The sequence below is a fragment of the Salvelinus fontinalis genome, unplaced genomic scaffold, assembly GCF_029448725.1.
Source record: "Salvelinus fontinalis isolate EN_2023a unplaced genomic scaffold, ASM2944872v1 scaffold_1118, whole genome shotgun sequence".
Classification (NCBI taxonomy): domain Eukaryota; kingdom Metazoa; phylum Chordata; class Actinopteri; order Salmoniformes; family Salmonidae; genus Salvelinus; species Salvelinus fontinalis.
Genome location: NW_026601327.1, coordinates 10,336 through 32,246, shown reverse-complemented (window position 1 = coordinate 32,246; position 21,911 = coordinate 10,336). Strand labels below are relative to the sequence as shown.

The following is a 21,911-nucleotide window of genomic DNA, read 5'->3' as shown; positions in this document are numbered from 1 at the left end:
TGTTTGTTCTTCACTGGTTGCCCTTTTCTTGTGGCAACAGGTCACAAATCTTGCTGCTGTGATGGAACACTGTGGTATTTCACCCAGTAGATATGGGAGTTTATCAGAATTGGGTTTGTTTTCTAATTCCTTGTGAGTCTGTGTAATCTGAGGGAAAAATGTCTCTCTAATATGGTCATACATTGGGCAGGAGGTTAGGAAGTGCAGCTCAGTTTCCACCTCATTGTGTGGGCAGTGTGCACATAGCCTGTCTTCTCTTGAGAGCCAGGTCTGCCTACGGCGGCCTTTCTCAAAAGCAAGGCTCCATCCCTCCCTCTCTACCCCTTCTCTCCTCGTTGGCTATTAGGATCAATCTGTTGTTGGAGTAACAGTGCTGGAGACAGCCGATCAATGTTTGGAGGTAAACATGAATCTACACAGTGTTGCTTAATTCTTGTTCCTGTAAGCTACATCCTGACACACAGCTACCAAGTTATATATACACACAGACAAGCAAGTAGACAGGGTAGGACACACACACACACACACACACACACACACACACACACACACACACACACACACACACACACACACACACACACACACACACACACACACACACACACACACACACACACACACACACACACACACACACACACACGGTCTCCTCTCCTGTCATGATACGCAATGTCGAGTGACATCCTTCCCTGGGTGTCAACAGCTCAAATCCGACACCACGTAGAGGAAGCAAGACTATGTAAGCATCTACAACACTGTCAGTGTATTTAATAGGAGGAAATGACAAGATGCCAGTCCGAAGATCACTACAACCACGGGAAAGGGATGAGAACAGCAGTACCATATCCAGAGAGGCAAGAGACAGCTACACACTGAGAAATGTGACAAGACAACCCCAGACAAAGACTAAATGGTTTGTGTCAGAGAGTTGTGTTTAAGAAGGGAGCAGGATAGAGGAGGATCACATCCCATAGAGGGCAGAGCAACTCAGACAGTGGAGGAAGCAGGATAGAGGAGGATCACATCCCATAGAGGAGGATCACATCCCATAGAGGAGGATCACATCCCATAGAGGAGGATCACATCCCATAGAGGAGGATCACATCCCATAGAGGAGGATCACATCCCATAGAGGAGGATCACATCCCATAGAGAGCAGAGCAACTCAGACAGTGGAGGAAGCAGGATAGAGGAGGATCACATCCCATAGAGGAGGATCACATCCCATAGAGGAGGATCACATCCCATAGAGGAGGATCACATCCCATAGAGGAGGATCACATCCCATAGAGGAGGATCACATCCCATAGAGGAGGATCACATCCCATAGAGGAGGATCACATCCCATAGAGGAGGATCACATCCCATAGAGAGCAGAGCAACTCAGACAGTGGAAGAAGCAGGATAGAGGAGGATCACATCCCATAGAGAGCAGAGCAACTCAGACAGTGGAGGAAGCAGGATAGAGGAGGATCACATCCCATAGAGGAGGATCACATCCCATAGAGAGCAGAGCAACTCAGACAGTGGAAGAAGCAGGATAGAGGAGGATCACATCCCATAGAGGGCAGAGCAACTCAGACAGTGGAGGAAGCAGGATAGAGGAGGATCACATCCCATAGAGGGCAGAGCAACTCAGACAGTGGAGGAAGCAGGGGCCGAGAAGGGAAGTGACAACAGCAGACACAGTATCTGCATCCTAACCCTATTCCTTATTTAGGGCCATAGGGCTCTGGTCTAAAGTAGTGCACTATATAGGGAATAGGGTTCTGGTCTATAGTAGTGCACTATATAGGGAATAGGGCTCTGGTCTAAAGTAGTGCACTATATAGGGAATAGGGTTCTATAGGGCCCTGGTCTAAAGTAGTGCACTATATAGGGAATAGGGTTCTATAGGGCCCTGGTCTAAAGTAGTGCACTACATAGGGAATAGGGTTCCATTTGGGACACAAAATCAGGGCTACCAGTTACCAACCGACCCAGACGGATACAGTTACCAACCCAGACAGACAGTTACCAACCCAGACAGACAGTTACCAACCCAGACAGAGACAGTTACCAACCCAGACAGAGACAGTTACCAACCCAGACAGAGACAGTTACCAACCCAGACAGAGACAGTTACCAACCCAGACAGAGACAGTTACCAACCCAGACAGAGAGTTACCAACCCAGACAGAGACAGTTACCAACCCAGACAGAGACAGTTACCAACCCAGACAGACAGTTACCAACCCAGACAGACAGTTACCAACCCAGACAGACAGTTACCAACCCAGACAGAGACAGTTACCAACCCAGACAGAGACAGTTACCAACCCAGACAGAGACAGTTACCAACCCAGACAGAGACAGTTACCAACCCAGACAGAGACAGTTACCAACCCAGACAGAGACAGTTACCAACCCAGACAGAGACAGTTACCAACCCAGATAGAGACAGTTACCAACCCAGATGGAGACAGTTACCAACCCAGACAGAGACAGTTACCAACCCAGACAGAGACAGTTACCAACCCAGATGGAGGAAAATAAGAAACTCACAGGAAGGACTTGGCATCCAGGCCTCTGTTTTTCAACTGGCCCATCATGTGATCCCAGGACCCAGGGTTACCTCTTCCTCCTCCTCCCCTGTACCGTGAGGCACCTGCCCCCGCCGGGCTCCCTCGCACCCCCCTGGGGCCTCGTTGCGTTCCTCCACATCCTCCAACACTGCCCACGCCTCCCCCTGGCTGGCTGGGCCCCAGTGGGGGAACCTGGTGTATCTGACCCAGGCTCTGGGAGGAGGTGGGTGGCAGGTGGGTGAGGAGGCTTGGGGCGGGTGGGTGGATGAGAGGCTGCTGGAGACTCTGCTGGCGCAGCAGGGTGCGTGGCCGGGCCAGCGGCCCAGCAGAGGGGACGGGATCCAGGGTGGAAGCAGAAGACAGAGCCCCTACTGAATCGCCAAAGCTGGGAGGACAGAGCAGCAGAGAGGGGAGGGAGCGATGGGAGGACGAGGGCCGGGGTTGGCAGAGGTTAGGGTGATGGAGGAGAGGGGAGGAGAGAGGAGAAGGAGGAGTGGAAGGGGTAGCAGTAAAGGAGGGGGGAATGGAGCGGTGGGAAGAGGTGGAGGGGAATACAGGAGAGTTTGGAGAGAGAGGACATGATAGGTTGAGGGGACAGGGAGATGGACAAGAGCGGAGGATAGTGAAGGAATCATGAGGGGGGAGGATACAAGGAGGTACAGGACAGAAGGGAGAAACCGGTGGTGATGGAGGAGGTGATGGAGGAGGGTAGGATGGGGAGGAAGGGAGGGAGGGAGGTGGAGTTCGAGGAACAGGTAGAGAGGAAGAGGAGTGAGAGGCAGTGGGAGTGATGGTGCGGGGAGGAGGGGAGAGGAGGAGGAGGAGAGAGAAAGAGAGCAGGGTGAGGCAGCAGCAGTAACAGCTGTAGCAGAGATAGCAGTAGAAGGAGCAGCCAGTGTGATGGTCAGTGGCGAGAGCCTGCAAACTCGGTCTCCTGTCTTCCCGTGAAAACCTGCGCCCGGCGAGGTGCGGCGGCATCAGGTGCGCGTGTGCCGCGAACGTCTGGGCGCCGTGGGTTTGCGGCCTGCGTGTGAGTGTGGGCGTGGTCCGCGTCGGCATTGGTCGGATCTGAACGGTCCGTATGGGCGTGGTGATGCGCGTCTGTCCGGCATTGAGGCGGGTGTGTCGGGGTGTTTGTGGCGTCCCGGCGCGGCTGGCGCTATTGGCTCTTCGAGGCGAAGGCTTTATGGTTTGACGAGAGATACCCATGCTCCTCTCTGCTCCCAACTTTTACAGACTCTTTTCCTCTTCCTTTCTCTGTCTAAATCTATTTCCTCGTTTAAATACGTGCTCCGCCCCTAGAGACTTCCTCACAGCCAACCAAGTCTACAGCTTCCCTCCCTCCCTCTCTTCTCTTCGCTCCAATCCTCCCCTCCTCCACTCCCGCTACTAATACTCTTTATCTCTTTTCTCTTTCTTTAAGTCTTTCCCTTCGCAGTACCTCTATATCAGAACAAGATCCTCTACCGCAAAGTTACAGTTATGTCCTACAATATCTATTACTATGCCCCCATAAAGAAAATGAGAATTAAAAACAGGTTCAGCCCCTGGGTTGACCGTGATCTTGCAGAGTTACTCCACCTCAAGAATTGCATTTGGTGAAAGGCTCGGCACACGTATACACAGGCTGACTGGCTCTCGTTCAGGCAAACGAGAAATAAGTGACATCAGGCTATCCGGAAGGCCAAAGTGAGTTACTTTAAGGAGCAGGTCTCTCTCTGTGGGTCTAACCCCAAGAAGTTCTGGAAAACGGTTAAAGACCTGGAGAATAAACCCTCCTCCTCACAGCTGCCCATGTCCCTTAATGTTGATGATGTGGTTGTTACTGACTAGAAGCACATGGCTGAGCTCTTTAATCACCACTTCATTAAGTCAGGATTCCTATTTGACTCAGCCATGTCTCCTTGCTTGTCCAACATTTCCTCATCTCCCACCCCTTCTAATGCGACTATCCCCGATGCTCCTCCCTCTTTTCCCCTGCCCCGCTACAAAGTTTCTCCCTGCAGGCGGTCACTGAGTCCGAGGTGCTAAAGGAGCTCCTTAAACTTGACCCCAAAAAACATCTGGGTCAGATGGTTTAGACCCTTTCTTCTTTAAGGTTGCTGCCTCGATCATCACCAAGCCTTTCTCTGACCTTTTTAACCTGTCTCTCCTCTCTGGGGAGGTTCCCATTGCTTGGAAGGCAGCCACAGTTCATCCTTTATTTAAAGGGGGAGATCAAGCTGATCCTAACTGTTTCTATTTTGTCCTGTTTATCAAAAGTGTTGGAAAAACTTGTCAATTATCAACTGTCTGGCTTTCTTGATGTCTATATGTCTGTTCATATACACATCCAGGAAGAAAATGACAATAAAAAATAAAAAAATTCTGTCAAGTGACAACTTAGATTCACTACCGTTCAAAAGTTTGTGGTCACTTAGAAATGTCCTTATGTAACAGGGTTGGTTAAGTTTCCACTTGCCTCTAAAGAAATGTGTATTTGATGTTCAAGCATTCTTATTGGTTAGTTCAACTCTGATGACAATAAGGGGTGTTGTGATTGGCCCCGCTTGCAGATAGGGGGAGATCGCGAACGTCAGGTCTTCCCAGTATGAAAATGTGATGCAAGGGGTAGGTCACGTTCTGAATACTGTTTTCTATTTTCTATTTTACAATGTGTACAAGTTTGCTGTACGTTACTGATTTTATACATGTGTGGGTATATGGTACCTGTTAGGGATTGAGGGGCTTTCTGGGATGTGCTTTGGCATATGATTGCTGTAAATAAGTGTGTTAGCTAGCATACACCGATGTCATGGTCACATAAGCCACGGCTAACACAGTTGTCTTCATGCTACAGATGTTGCCATCGACAGCCATCAACACTGTTAAGCCCTGCACAACTAACGTGCTGTTTCCCATTTAACAACAGAAATAAATGATGCTCAACTGGGACCACTGGCCGAAGTGATTTATTATGAGAAAACACAACGCATGGAGAGTACATTATACATCTGTTACATTGGTGCCGTGACCCGGATCACTGGTTGCTGCGGAAAAGGAGGAGGTTGAAAGGGGGGTGAGTGTAACGGATGTGAAATAGCTAGCTAGTTAGCGGGTACGCGCTAGTAGCGTTTCAATCAGTTACGTCACTTGCTGTGAAACCTAGATGTAGGGTTTCCCCTTGCTCTGCAAGGGCCGCGGCCTTTGTGGAGCGATGGGTAACGATGCTTCGTGGGCGACCGTTGTTGATGTGTGCAGAGGGTCCCTGGTTCGCGCCCGTGTCGGGGCGAGGGAACGGTCTAAAGTTATACTGTTACATATAGTATTCATCTCGGGTATGCAACCTGGTTTCCGCTCAGGTTATGGATGTGTCACTGCAACCTTAAAGGTCCTCAATGATGTCACCATTGCCCTTGATTCTAAGCAATGTTGTGCTGCTATTTGTATTGACTTGGCCAAAGCTTTTGATACGGTAGACCATTCCAATCTAGTGGGCCAGCTAAGAAGTATTGGTGTCTCTGAGGGGTCTTTGGCCTGGTTTGCTAACTACCTCTCTCAAAGAGTGCAGTGTATAATGTCAGAACATCTGCTGTCTCAGCCACTGCCCGTCACCAAGGGTGTACCCCAAGGCTCGATCCTAGGCCCCACGCTCTTCTCAATTTACATCAGTAACATAGCTCAGGCAGTAGGAAGCTCTCTCATCCATTTATATGTAGATGATACAGTCTTATACTCAGCTGGCCCCTCCCCGGATTTTGTGTTAAATGCTCTACAGCAAAGCTTTCTTAGTGTCCAACAAGCTTTCTCTGCCCTTAACCTTGTTCTGAACACCTCCAAAACAAAGGTCATGTGGTTTGGTAAGAAGAATGCCCCTCTCCCCACAGGTGTGATTACTACCTCTTAGGATTTAGAGCTTGAGGTAGTCACCTCATACAATTACTTGGGAATATGGCTAGATGGTACACTGTCCTTCTCTCAGCACATATCAAATCTGCAGGCTAAAGTTATATCTAGACTTGGTTTCCTCTATCGTAATCACTCCCCCTTCACCCCAGCTGCCAAACTAACCCTGATTCAGATAACCATCCTACCCATGCTAGTTTAAGTAGATCGGCAGGTAAGGGTGTTCTCGAGCGGCTAGATGTTCTTTACCATTTGGCCATCAGATTTGCCACCAATGCCCCTTATATGACACATCACTGCACTCTATACTTCTTTGTAAACTGGTCATCTCTGTATACCCGTCGCAAGACCCACTGGTTGATGTTTATTTATAAAACCCTCTTAGGCCTCACTCCCCCCTATCTGAGATATCTGCTGCAGCCCTCATCCTCCACATACAACACCTGTCCTGTCAGTCACATTCTGTTAAAGATCCCCAAACCACACACATCCCTGGGTCTCTCCTCTATTCAGTTCGCTGCAGCCAGCGACTGGAACGAGCTGCAACAAACACTCAAACTGGACCGTTTTATCTCCATCTCTTCATTCAAAGACTCAATCATGGACAGTCTTACTGACAGTTGTGGCTGCTTCGTGTGATGTATTGTTGTCTCTACCTTCTTGCCCTTTGTGCTGTTGTCTGTCCCCAATAATGTTTGTACCATGTTGTGTTGCTACCATGTTGCTATCATGTTGTGTTCCTACCATGTAGTGTTGCTACCATGTTGTTGTCATGTTGTGTTGCTACCATGTTGCTATCATGTTGTGTTCCTACCATGTTGTATTGTCATGTTGTGTTGCTACCATGTTGTTGTCATGTTGTGTTGCTACCATGTTGTTGTCATGTTGTGTTGCTACCATGTTGCTGCCATGTTATATTGCTACCATGTTGTGTTGCTACCATGTTGTTGTCATGTTGTGTTGCTACCATGTTGCTATCATGTTGTGTTCCTACCATGTTGTGCTGCTACCATGTTGTTGTCATGTTGTGTTGCTACCATGTTGTGCTGCTACCATGTTGTTGTCATGTTGTGTTGCTACCATGTTGTGTTGCTACCATGTTGTGTTGCTACCATGCTGTTGTCATGTTGTGTTGCTACCATGTTGTGTTGCTACCATGTTGTGTTGCTACCATGTTGTGTTGCTACCATGCTGTTGTCATGTTGTGTTGCTACCATGTTGTTGTCATGTTGTGTTGCTACCATGTTGTTGTCATGTTGTGTTGCTACCATGTTGTTGTCATGTTGTGTTGCTACCATGTTGTTGTCATGTTGTGTTGCTACCATGTTGCTGTCATGTTGTGTTGCTACCATGTTGCTACCATGTTGTGCTGCTACCATGTTGTTGTCATGTTGTGTTGCTACCATGTTGCTACCATGTTGTTGTCATGTTGTGTTGCTACCACGTTGCTACCATGATGTGTTGTCATGTTGTGTTGTCATGTTGTGTTGTCATGTTGTGTTGCTACCATGATGTGTTGCCATGTTGTGTTGCTACCATGCTGTTGTCTTGTTGTGTTGCTACCATGTTGTGTTGTCATGTTGTGTTTCTACCATGTTGTTGTCATGTTGTGTTGCTACCATGTTGTGTTGTCATGTTGTGTTGCTACCATGTTGTGTTGCCATGTTGTGTTGCTACCATGTTGTTGTCATGTTGTGTTGCTACCATGTTGTTGTCATGTTGTGTTGCTACCATGTTGTTGTCATGTTGTGTTGCTACCATGTTGTTGTCATGTTGTGCTGCTACCATGTTGTTGTCATGTTGTGTTGCTACCATGTTGTTGTCATGTTGTGTTGCTACCATGTTGTTGTCATGTTGTGTTGCTACCATGTTGTTGTCATGTTGTGTTGCTACCATGTTGTTGTCATGTTGTGTTGCTACCATGCTGTTGTCATGTTGTGTTGCTACCATGTTGTTGTCATGTTGTGTTGCTACCATGCTGTTGTCATGTTGTGTTGCTACCATGCTGTTGTCATGTTGTGTTGCTACCATGTTGTTGTCATGTTGTGTTGCTACCATGCTGTTGTCATGTTGTGTTGCTACCATGCTGTTGTCATGTTGTGTTGCTACCATGTTGTTGTCATGTTGTGTTGCTACCATGTTGTTGTCATGTTGTGTTGCTACCATGTTGTTGTTATGTTGTGTTGCTACCATGTTGTTGTCATGTTGTGTTGCTACCATGTTGTTGTCATGTTGTGTTGCTACCATGTTGTTGTCTTGTTGTGTTGCTACCATGTTGTTGTCTTGTTGTGTTGCTACCATGTTGTTGTCATGTTGTGTTGCTACCATGCTGTTGTCATGTTGTGTTGTCATGTTGTGTTGCTACCATGCTGTTGTCATGTTGTGTTGTCATGTTGTGTTGCTACCATGCTGTTGTCATGTTGTGTTGCTACCATGCTGTTGTTGTGTTGCTACCATGTTGTGTTGCTACCATGTTGTTGTCATGTTGTGTTGCTACCATGTTGTTGTCATGTTGTGTTGCCACCATGTTGTTGTCATGTTGTGTTGCTACCATGTTGTTGTTGTGTTGCTACCATGTTGTGTTGCTACCATGTTGTTGTCATGTTGTGTTGCTACCATGTTGTTGTCATGTTGTGTTGCTACCATGTTGTTGTTGTGTTGCTACCATGTTGTTGTCATGTTGTGTTGCTACCATGCTGTTGTCATGTTGTGTTGTCATGTTGTGTTGCTACCATGCTGTTGTCATGTTGTGTTGCTACCATGCTGTTGTTGTGTTGCTACCATGTTGTGTTGCTACCATGTTGTTGTCATGTTGTGTTGCTACCATGTTGTTGTCATGTTGTGTTGCTACCATGTTGCTACCATGTTGTGTTGTCATGTTGTGTTGCTACCATGTTGCTACCATGATGTGTTGTCATGTTGTGTTGCTACCATGTTGTGTTGTCATGTTGTGTTGCTACCATGTTGCTACCATGATGTGTTGTCATGTTGTGTTGCTACCATGATGTGTTGTCATGTTGTGTTGCTACCATGTTGTTGTCATGTTCTGTTGCTACCATGTTGCTACCATGTTGTGCTGCTACCATGTTGTTGTCATGTTGTGTTGCTACCATGTTGTTGTTATATTGTGTTGCTACCATGTTGTGTTGCTGCCATGTTGTTGTCATGTTGTGTTGCTACCATGTTGTTGTCATGTTGTGTTGCTACCATGTTGTGTTGCTACCATGTTGTGTTGCTACCATGTTGTGCTGCTACCATGTTGTGCTGCTACCATGTTGTTGTCATGTTGTGTTGCTACCATGTTGTTGTTATATTGTGTTGCTACCATGTTGTGTTGCTGCCATGTTGTTGTCATGTTGTGCTGCTACCATGTTGTTGTCATGTTGTGCTGCTACCATGTTGTTGTCATGTTGTGTTGCTACCATGTTGTTGTCATGTTGTGTTGCTACCATGTTGTTGTCATGTTGCTACCATGTTGTTGTCATGTTGTGTTGCTACCATGTTGTGCTGCTACCATGTTGTTGTCATGTTGTGTTGCTACCATGTTGTGTTGCTACCATGTTGTTGTCATGTTGTGTTGCTACCATGTTGTTGTCATGTTGTGTTGCTACCATGTTGTTGTCATGTTGTGTTGCTACCATGTTGTTGTCATGTTGCTACCATGTTGTTGTCATGTTGTGTTGCTACCATGTTGTTGTCATGTTGTGTTGCTACCATGTTGTTGTCATGTTGTGTTGTTGTCATGTTGTGTTGCTACCATGCTGTTGTCATGTTGTGTTGCTACCATGCTGTTGTCATGTTGTGTTGCTACCATGTTGTTGTCATGTTGTGTTGCTACCATGTTGTTGTCATGTTGTGTTGCTACCATGTTGTTGTCATGTTGTGTTGCTACCATGTTGTTGTCATGTTGTGTTGCTACCATGTTGTTGTCATGTTGTGTTGCTACCATGTTGTTGCCATGTTGTGTTGCTACCATGTTGTTGTCATGTTGTGTTGCTACCATGTTGTTATGTTGTCTTAGGTCTCTCTTCATGTAGTGTTGTCTCTCTTGTTGTGATGTGTGTTTTATCCTATATTTAAATTGTAATTATTTATTTTAATCCCAGGCCCCCTTCTCCGCAGGAGGCCTTTTGCCTTTTGGTAGGCCGTCATTTTAAATATGAATTTGTTAGGTCCTGCAATATCTAGTAATTTAGGAAACAGCGTAATACTAGGAGATGTTGGCTGTATTTCTCTAGCTAAGTATCCCAAAATGCCCCTTTAAAGCATTTCCCAGCGCTCTAAATATATCTTCCCTCTCCCTTCCCTGACAGAGTCCTGGTGTAATCCAGGCTATCTGAACTGGGTCAACACTGTGTCCCATTACTGTGCACTTTACAGATTGCTTTATATATGACTTTATACCAGTGGTGCAAAGTACATAAGTAAAAATACGTTAAAGTACTAAGTCGTTTTTTTGGGGTTATCTGTACTTGGCTATTTATATTTTACTTTATTATATATATACAACTTTTACTTCACTACATTCATAAAGAAAATGATGCCAGTCTTACTCCATACATTTTCCCTGACACCCAAAAGTACTCATTACATTTTGAATGCTTAGCAGGACAGGAAAATGGTGCAATAACTCCCTTATCAAGAGAACATCCCTGGTCATCCCTACTGCCTCTGATCTGGTGGACTCACTAAACAGAGAACATCCCTGGTCATCCCTACTGCCTCTGATCTGGTGGACTCACTAAACAGAGAACATCCCTGGTCATCCCTACTGCCTCTGATCTGGCGGATTCACTAAACAGAGAACATCCCTGGTCATCCCTACTGCCTCTGATCTGGAGGACTCACTAAACAGAGAACATCCCTGGTCCTCCCTACTGCCTCTGATCTGGAGGACTCACTAAACAGAGAACATCTCTGCTCATCCCGACTGCCTCTGATCTGGTGGACTCACTAAACAGAGAACATCTCTGGTCATCCCTACTGCCTCTGATCTGGAGGACTCACTAAACAGAGAACATCCCTGGTCGTCCCTACTGCCTCTGATCTGGAGGACTCACTAAACAGAGAACATCCCTGATCATCTCTACTGCATCTGATCTGGTGGACTCACTAAACAGAGAACATCTCTGGTCATCCCTACTGCCTCTGATCTGGAGGACTCACTAAACAGAGAACATCCCTGGTCGTCCCTACTGCCTCTGATCTGGAGGACTCACTAAACAGAGAACATCCCTGGTCGTCCCTACTGCCTCTGATCTGGTGGACTCACTAAACAGAGAACATCTCTGGTCATCCCTACTGCCTCTGATCTGGAGGACTCACTAAACAGAGAACATTCCTGGTCATCCCTACTGCCTCTGATCTGGAGGACTCACTAAACAGAGAACATCCCAGGTCATCCCTACTGCCTCTGATCTGGAGGACTCACTAAACAGAGAACATCCCTGATCATCTCTACTGCCTCTGATCTGGAGGACTCACTAAACAGAGAACATCCCTGGTCATCCCTATTGCCTCTGATCTGGAGGACTCACTAAACAGAGAACATCCCTGGTCATCCCTACTGCCTCTGATCTGGAGGACTCACTAAACAGAGAACATCCCTGGTCATCTACTGTCTCTGATCTGGAGGACTCACTAAACAGAGAACATCCCTGGTCATCTCTACTGCCTCTGATCTGGAGGACTCACTAAACAGAGAACATCCCTGGTCATCCCTACTGCCTCTGATCTGGAGGACTCACTAAACAGAGAACATCCCTGGTCATCCCTACTGCATCTGATCTGGAGGACTCACTAAACAGAGAACATCCCTGGTCATCTCTACTGTCTCTGATCTGGAGGACTCACTAAACAGAGAACATCCCTGGTCATCCCTACTGCCTCTGATCTGGAGGACTCACTAAACAGAGAACATCCCTGGTCATCCCCACTGCCTCTGATCTGGAGGACTCACTAAACAGAGAACGTCCCTGGTCATCCCGACTGCCTCTGATCTGACTGACTCACTAAACAGAGAACATCCCTGGTCATCCCTACTGCCTCTGATCTGGAGGACTCACTAAACAGAGAAGCTCCCTGGTCATCTCGACTGCCTCTGATCTGGAGGACTCACTAAACAGAGAACATCCCTGGTCATCCCTACTGCCTCTGATCTGGAGGACTCACTAAACAGAGAACATCCCTGGTCATCCCTTCTGCCTCTGATCTGGAGGACTCACTAAACAGAGAACATCCCTGGTCATCCCTACTGCCTCTGATCTGGAGGACTCACTAAACAGAGAACATCCCTGGTCATCCCTACTGCCTCTGATCTGGAGGACTCACTAAACAGAGAACATCCCTGGTCATCCCGACTGCCTCTGATCTGGAGGACTCACTAAACAGAGAACATCCCTGGTCATCCCTACTGCCTCTGATCTGGAGGACTCACTAAACAGAAATGCTTTGTTTGTAAATGATGTCTGAGTGTTGGAGTGTGTCCCTGGCTATCAGTAAATAAATAAAACAAGGAAATGGAGCCGTCTGTTTTGTATGAATTAGGGAATTTGAAATGATTTATACTTTTACTTTTATTACTTAAGTATATTTTAGCACTTTACATTAACTTTTGATACTTAATTAAATATATTTAAAACCAAATACTTTTAGACTTTTACTCAAGTAGTATTTTACAGGGTGACGTTCACTTCTACTTGAGTCACTTTCTATGACTGATCCTTTCAACCGCTTGGCGTTGAACCGAACTTGTGAACAGGGAAAAGCAAGGTGAAAAGGGTCAACTAAATCATGTAATTGAAGAGGCTACTTTGAGGAAGATGGACTCTTATATAGAGACAGAAAGATAGGAGGCAGAAAGATGGGACAGATATAGAAAATACAGAGAAAGTGAGGTAGGAAGGACGGAGGAAGAAAGACAGAGAGAGAGAAAATAGGAGACACCGACACAAGAGACACAAGAGACACAGACACAAGAGACACAAGAGACATAAGACACACAAGAGACACAAGAGACACAGACACAAGAGACACAAGAGACACAGACACAAGAGACACAAGACACATAAGAGACACAAGAGACATAAGACACATGAGACATAAGAGACACAAGAGACACAAGAGACACAAGAGACACCGACACAAGAGACACAAGAGACACAAGACACATAAGAGACACAAGAGACACCGACACAAGAGACACAAGAGGCACAAGAGGCACAAGAGGCACAAGAGGCACAAGAGGCACAAGAGACACAAGAGACACAAGAGACACAAGAGACACAAGAGACACAAGAGACACAAGAGACACAAGAGACACAAGAGACACAAGAGACACAAGAGACACAAGAGACACAGACACAAGAGACACAAGAGACATAAGAGACACAAGAGACACAAGAGACACAAGAGACACCGACACAAGAGACACAAGAGACACAAGACACATAAGAGACACAAGAGACACCGACACAAGAGACACAAGAGGCACAAGAGGCACAAGAGGCACAAGAGGCACAAGAGGCACAAGAGACACAAGAGACACAAGAGACACAAGAGACACAAGAGACACAAGAGACACAAGAGACACAAGAGACACAAGAGACACAAGAGACACAAGAGACACAAGAGACACAAGAGACACAGACACAAGAGACACAAGAGACATAAGAGACACAAGAGACATAAGACACATGAGACATAAGAGACACAAGAGACACAAGAGACACAAGAGACACCGACATAAGAGACACAAGAGACACCGACATAAGAGACACAAGAGACACCGACACAAGCGACACAAGCGACACAAGAGGCACAAGCGACACAAGCGACACAAGAGACACAAGAGACACAAGAGACACAAGAGACACAAGAGACACAAGAGACACAAGAGACACAAGAGACACAAGAGACACAAGAGACACAAGAGACACAAGAGACATAAGACACACAAGAGACATAAGACACAAGAGACACAAGAGACACAAGAGACACAAGAGACACAAGAGACACAAGAGACACAAGAGACACAAGAGACACAAGAGACACAAGAGACACAAGAGACACAAGAGACACAAGAGACACAAGAGACACAAGACACATAAGACACATAAGACACAAGAGACACAAGAGACACAAGAGACACAAGAGACACAAGAGACACAAGAGACACAAGAGACACAAGAGACACAAGAGACACAAGAGACACAAGAGACACAAGAGACACAAGAGACACAAGAGACACAAGAGACACAAGAGACACAAGAGACACAAGAGACACAAGAGACACAAGAGGCAACTATACAAGAGACACCAACAGAAGAGACACCAACACAAGCGACATAAAAGGCACCGACACACAAGACACCGACACAAGAAACACAGACACTTATAGCGTCCTAGAAATAGAATCCAATCATAGACAGAGGGCAAAGAGAGAAAGATGAGAGAAAGAGGGGAGGAGGTATTGAAGGAGAGAGAGAAATTATACAAGGCAGGAGGTGTGAGAAAGAAGGGAGGTGCGAAACGGAAGAGGGAAGAGAAGCTAAATGAACCTGCTCATTTTGCCCGTCCTTCCTCCTACTCTCTACCTCCCTCCTCCAGTATCTATGCTGCGATAGTCTATGTGCCGGTGGGCTAGGGTCAGTCTGGTATATCTGGTCAAATGTTCCTGTCTTGTTTGGTGTCTTGTGTGAATTTAAGTATGCTCCCTCTAATTCTCTGTCTCCCTCTCTGACTCCCAACCCGGAGGAGCTGAGCCCTAGGATCATGCCTTAGGGACTACCTGTCCTGATGACTCCTGGCTGTCCCCGGTCCACCTGGTTGTGATGCTGCTACAGTTTCCTGTTCACCGGATGTGCTACCTTGTCCCGGACCCTGCTGTTTTCGACTCTCTCTCTCTCTCTACCGCACCTGCTGTAACGACCACTGAATGACCCTGCTGGTCATCGATGAACATCTTGAAGAACAATCTGTCCTTAATGGCCATGTACTCTTATAATCTCCACTGGCCACCCCTCACAGCCTGGTTCCTCTCTAGGTTTCTTCCTAGGTTCCTGGCCTTTCTAGGGAGTTTTTCCTAGCCACCGTGCTTCTACACCTGCATTGCTTGCTGTTTGCTTCCTCCCCCCAACTCTACTGACTCGAGATGAGAGAAACGCTAGTAACCTTGTAACCCGTACCGTCAACAGTATAAACCATCCAACCTTGTTCCTGACCCGTAACATCTACAGTACAACTTCCCTGGTGTCTGTTAGTGTCTAGTCATTATATCTCTACAGTACCGCCTCCCTGGTGTCTGGTAGTGTCTAGTCATTATATCTCTACAGTACAACTTCCCTGGTGTCTGTTAGTGTCTAGTCATTATATCTCTACAGTACCATCTCTCTGGTGTCTGTTAGTGTCTAGTCATTATATCTCTACAGTACCATCTCCCTGGTGTCTGTTAGTGTCTAGTCATTATATCTCTACAGTACCATCTCCCTGGTGTCTGTTAGTGTCTAGTCATTATATCTCTACAGTACCATCTCCCTGGTGTTTGTTAGTGTCTAGTCATTATATCTCTACAGTACCATCTCCCTGGTGTCTGTTTTGAGGTGTAACTCACCTTGTGGGTCTGAGTCCTCCAGACTGCATGTTTCTCCGGACCGTCTGCCACCTCTCGGGCTTGCCCCCCGACATCACCATGCTGGTTCCCCCAGACATGGAGCTACTTCCACCTCCAGACATCGTGCTCATCATACTGTCACTGCGACAGGGACCTGCCGGACCCCCACCACCCCCTCTCCCCCCCACCAGCCCACTAGGAAGGAGAGAGAGGGGAAAAGAGCCGACACGGCAGAGACAGAGAGACAGGACCAAGAAGAAGAGGAGGATAGAAAGAGGACAATGTGAGAGAGAGAGAGAGAGAGAGAGAGAGCAACAACATGGTAAAGGAAGCAAAGTCGATCAGGTGTGCAGATGTGTTAAAGGTCAATTACATCAGGAATCCAGGTCACAGGAGAGGAGAGGAAGAGGAGAGGAAGAGGAGAGGAAGAGGAGAGGAAGAGAAGAGGAAGAGAAGAGGAGAGGAGAGGAGAGGAGAGGAGAGGAGAGACAAGAGAACCATACAGGCAGATCTGGTAGAGACAGAACAGACAGACAGGCAGATCTGGTAGAGACAGAACAGACAGACAGGTAGATCTGGTAGAGACAGAACAGACAGACAGGTAGCTCTGGTAGAGACAGAACAGACAGACAGGTAGCTCTGGTAGAAGAATGAGGCTAGGGCCAGTTGTCGAGTCAGTTTCGGGGGGAAAGGAGGAGAGGAGAGGATTCACTGGGGAGCCTGTGAAGGGTTATGTACCACAGGGAAAGTAACACTGCTGTTACCTGGCACTCCAACCATAGTGGACGAATGAAGAGTGGAAAGAGACCAGTCTCTAGTCTCTAGTCTCTGCAGCTCAGCTTAGATGACCACGAGCTATACTCTCTGGTCAAGAGCAGTGCACTATAACGGGTAAAGGGTATCACTTGGAACCCAGCTCAGCTTATGACCACTTGTAACGGCTGTCAATGTCGTTCTCCTCCTCAGACGAGGAGGAGCATGGATCGGACCAAGATGCGGATTGGTAAGAGTTCATATTTTAATGAAACATCAACAAGACACTACAAATTACCAAAACAACAAACGTGACTAACCTGCAACAGTCCTGTGTGGCCCAAACGCTAACACAGGAAACAAACACCCACAAACCACCAGTGAAACCCTGGCTGCCTTAGTATGACTCTCAATCAGAGACAAACGATACACACCTGTCTCTAATTGAGAATCATACCAGGCCGAACACAAAACCCCACATAGAAATAGAAAACATAGACTGCCCACCCAACACTCACGCCCTGACCAATAAAGACATATAAAACAAGAGAAAACAGGTCAGGAACGTGACACCACGAGCTATACTCTCTGGTCAAGAGCAGTGCACTATAAAGGGCAAAGGGTATCACTTGGAACCCAGCTCAGCTTATGACCACTAGCTATACTCTCTGGTCAAGAGCAGTGCACTATAACGGGTAAAGGGTATCACTTGGAACCCAGCTCAGCTTATGACCACTGTGTTATCGTGGCAGCTGGTGTGGGGACTGGGGATGCTGCTTGTTTACGTCCCAAATGATGCCCTCTTTGGCCTTAAGATGTGCTATTACAGAGCAACATGACAAGTCAATAGTAGCCTCGTGTCTCTCATAGGAGGTAGCTATATACTGTCTGGTCTCTGCCTGTGGACAAATACACCAACCATTCAGCAGCATCGCTACGGTTACAGAAAAGCGGTGTATTAGAACAGTTTCCATAGCAGTGGGGAACGTACGGTACCGGTAGATACGGAACATAAATACATCTAGTATTCGCCTGAGGTCCAGAGATATTCAAGTCACCTCTGTTATAAACCTAGTATTCTCCTGAGGTCCAGAGGTATTCAAGTCACCTCTGTTATAAACCTAGTATTCTCCTGAGGTCCAGAGGTATTCAAGTCACCTCTGTTATAAACCTAGTATTCTCCTGAGGTCCAGAGATATTCAAGTCACCTCTGTTATAAACCTAGTATTCTCCTGAGGTCCAGAGGTATTCAAGTCAACTCTGTTATAAACCTAGTTTTGTGATGCCTGTATCATGTTGATGTGATGCCTGTATCATGTTGATGTGATGCCTGTAACATGTTGATGTGATGCCTGTATCATGTTGATGTGATGCCTGTATCATGTTGATGTGATGCCTGTATCATGTTGATGTGATGCCTGTATCATGTTGATGTGATGCCTGTATCATGTTGATGTGATGCCTGTATCATGTTGATGTGATGCCTGTATCATGTTGATGTGATGCCTGTATCATGTTGATGTGATGCCTGTATCATGTTGATGTGATGCCTGTATCATGTTGATGTGATGCCTGTAACATGTTGATGTGATGCCTGTATCATGTTGATGTGATGCCTGTATCATGTTGATGTGATGCCTGTAACATGTTGATGTGATGCCTGTAACATGTTGATGTGATGCCTGTATCATGTGGATGTGATGCCTGTATCATGTTGATTTGATGGTACATGAGTATGATTCATTATGATTCATTCATTATGATTCAGTATAATTATTCACTATGATGATTCCTTGTGGTTCATTATTATGATTCATTATATAGATTCATTATGACGATTCATAGTGGTTCATTATTATGATTCATTATGATGATTTATTATGGCTCATTATTATGATTCATTATGACAATTCATTATTATTATTCATTATGATTCATTGCGATTCATTATTATGATTCATTATGGCTCATTATTATGATTCATTATGATTCATTACGATGATTCGTTGTTGTTCATTATTTACGATTCATTATGATGATTCATTATGGCTCATTACTATGATCCATTATGATTCATTATCACAATTCATTGTGGTTCATTATTATGATTCATTATTATGATTCATTATGGCTCATTATTATGATTCATTATGATTCATTACGATTCATTATGATTCATACCTACAGGGCACAACAGTTGTGGATTCACATCCTGCTGGGATCACTTACATTTTCAAAACACGTATGAACTCAATGTACTGTGAGTCATTATAAGTGGCATTTTACAGCACGACTGATAAAACCTTATTGTCATTTATTGAAAGCAGTAACTCCCCTTAATTTACTCTGAACATTTCATGACACTGGGACCAAGAGAATGTATAAAAATTAGCTTCTGAAGATTCACAATTTGTCTATTCGTTAATGGAGAATATGGTAATTTTTCCAATGTCCTGAAAAATGTATAGTTTGGAAATAAGAGGTTTTTATCAGACAGCTACTATACGTGGCAGACATGGATTACATTAAAGGAGACTACAACAGACATGGATTACATTAAAGGAGATTACACAGATATGGGATGTACCATTGAAGACAACAGATATGGGATGTACCATTAAAGGAGACTACACAGACATGGGATGTACCATTAAAGACAACAGACATGGGATGTACCATTAAAGACAACAGACACGGGATGTACCATTAAAGACAACAGACATGGGATGTACCATTAAAGACAGCAGACATGGGATGTACCATTAAAGACAACAGACATGGGATGTACCATTAAAGGAGACTACACAGCTATGGGATGTACCATTAAAGACAACAGACATGGGATGTACCATTAAAGACAACAGACATGGGATGTACCATTAAAGACAACAGACATGGGATGTACCATTAAAGACAACAGACATGGGATGTACCATTAAAGACAACAGACATGGGCTGTACCATTAAAGGGCACACCAACAGACACGGGATGTACCATTAAAGACAACAGATATGGGATGTACCATTAAAGACAACAGACACAGGATGTACCATTAAAGACAACAGACATGGGATGTACCATTAAAGACAACAGACATGGGATGTACCATTAAAGACAACAGACATGGGATGTACCATTAAAGGAGACTACAACAGACATGGGATGTACCATTAAAGGAGACTACAACAGACATGGGATGTACCATTAAAGACAACAGACATGGGATGTACCATTAAAGGAGACTACAACAGACATGGGATGTACCATTAAAGACAACAGACATGGGATGTACCATTAAAGACAACAGACATGGGATGTACCATTAAAGACAACAGACATGGGATGTACCATTAAAGGAGACTACACAGACATGGGATGTACCATTAAAGACAACAGACATGGGATGTACCATTAAAGACAACAGACATGGGATGTACCATTAAAGACAACAGACATGGGATGTACCATTAAAGGAGACTACAACAGACATGGGATGTACCATTAAAGACAACAGACATGGGATGTACCATTACAGACAACAGACATGGGATGTACCATTAAAGGAGACTACACAGACATGGGATGTACCATTACAGACAACAGACATGGGATGTACCATTAAAGACAACAGACATGGGATGTACCATTAAAGACAACAGACATGGGATGTACCATTAAAGGAGACTACAACAGACATGGGATGTACCATTGTATTTTGGCATAAGGACCCAAAGGCAATAACGATGTCCAGCTGGGATCACACACACACCAAAAATGTTTGCAGTCACTGTACTGTAGGAGTCACCAGTAGGGCTCATTATTATGCAGTGACGGGGCACACAGATAACACAGTATGGCTCATTATTATGCAGTGACGGGGCACACAGATAACACAGTATGGTTCATTATTATGCAGTGACGGGGCACACAGATAACACAGTATGGTTCATTATTATGCAGTGACGGGGCACACAGATAACACAGTATGGCTCATTATTATGCAGTGACGGGGCACACAGATAACACAGTATGGTTCATTATTATGCAGTGACGGGGCACACAGATAACACAGTATGGCTCATTATTATGCAGTGACGGGGCACACAGATAACACAGTATGGCTCATTATTATGCAGTGACGGGGCACACAGATAACACAGTATGGTTCATTATTATGCAGTGACGGGGCACACAGATAACACAGTATGGCTCATTATTATGCAGTGACGGGGCACACAGATAACACAGTATGGTTCATTATTATGCAGTGACGGGGCACACATATAACACAGTATGGTTCATTATTATGCAGTGACGGGGCACACAGATAACACAGTATGGTTCATTATTATGCAGTGACGGGGCACACAGATAACACAGTATGGCTCATTATTATGCAGTGACGGGGCACACAGATAACACAGTATGGTTCATTATTATGCAGTGACGGGGCACACAGATAACACAGTATGGTTCATTATTATGCAGTGACGGGGCACACAGATAACACAGTATGGCTCATTATTATGCAGTGACGGGGCACACAGATAACACAGTATGGTTCATTATTATGCAGTGACGGGGCACACAGATAACACAGTATGGTTCATTATTATGCAGTGACGGGGCACACAGATAACACAGTATGGTTCATTATTATGCAGTGACGGGGCACACAGATAACACAGTATGGCTCATTATTATGCAGTGACGGGGCACACATATAACACAGTATGGTTCATTATTATGCAGTGACATGACACACAGATAACACAACATGGTTCATTATTTTGCAGTGACGGGGCACACAGATAACACAGTATGGCTCATTATTATGCAGTGACGGGGCACACATATAACACAGTATGGTTCATTATTATGCAGTGACATGACACACATATAACACAGTATGGTTCATTATTATGCAGTGACGGGGCACACAGATAACACGAAGAACCCTGTGTGGCTCAGTTGAATAGGATGGTAGGCGGTTCAATTCCCACAGGGATCACGTGCTTCATACTCAACATGAATGTATTCACTGTACAGGGAATCAGTTTGTAGTATTGAGGTGAATTAGGGGTATTATATGGGG

General features: G+C 45.5%; 1 protein-coding gene across 1 annotated transcript; it reads right to left on the bottom strand.

Annotated features, from left to right (window-relative positions):
- Positions 1–1,315: 1,315 nt before the first annotated feature.
- Positions 1,316–16,219, bottom strand: LOC129848703 (translation initiation factor IF-2-like). Its single transcript, XM_055915799.1, has 2 exons — positions 16,063–16,219; positions 1,316–2,952 (listed from the first exon to the last, which is right to left on the bottom strand). Exons 1-2 carry the CDS (start codon positions 16,194–16,196, stop codon positions 2,544–2,546), a joined length of 543 nt encoding a protein of 180 aa, XP_055771774.1. The 5' UTR covers positions 16,197–16,219; the 3' UTR covers positions 1,316–2,543.
- Positions 16,220–21,911: the final 5,692 nt, after the last annotated feature.

What these genes read in the sequence shown, in the direction of transcription:
- LOC129848703 (XM_055915799.1), bottom strand. Translation starts at nt 16,196, where the DNA reads ATGATGAGCACGATGTCTGGAGGTGGAAGTAGCTCCATGTCTGGGGGA. An exon ending in GGAGGACTCAGACCCACAAG is followed by an intron (nt 2,953 to 16,062) that starts GTGAGTTACACC and finishes CTGTCCTCCCAG; the next exon opens with CTTTGGCGATTCAGTAGGGG.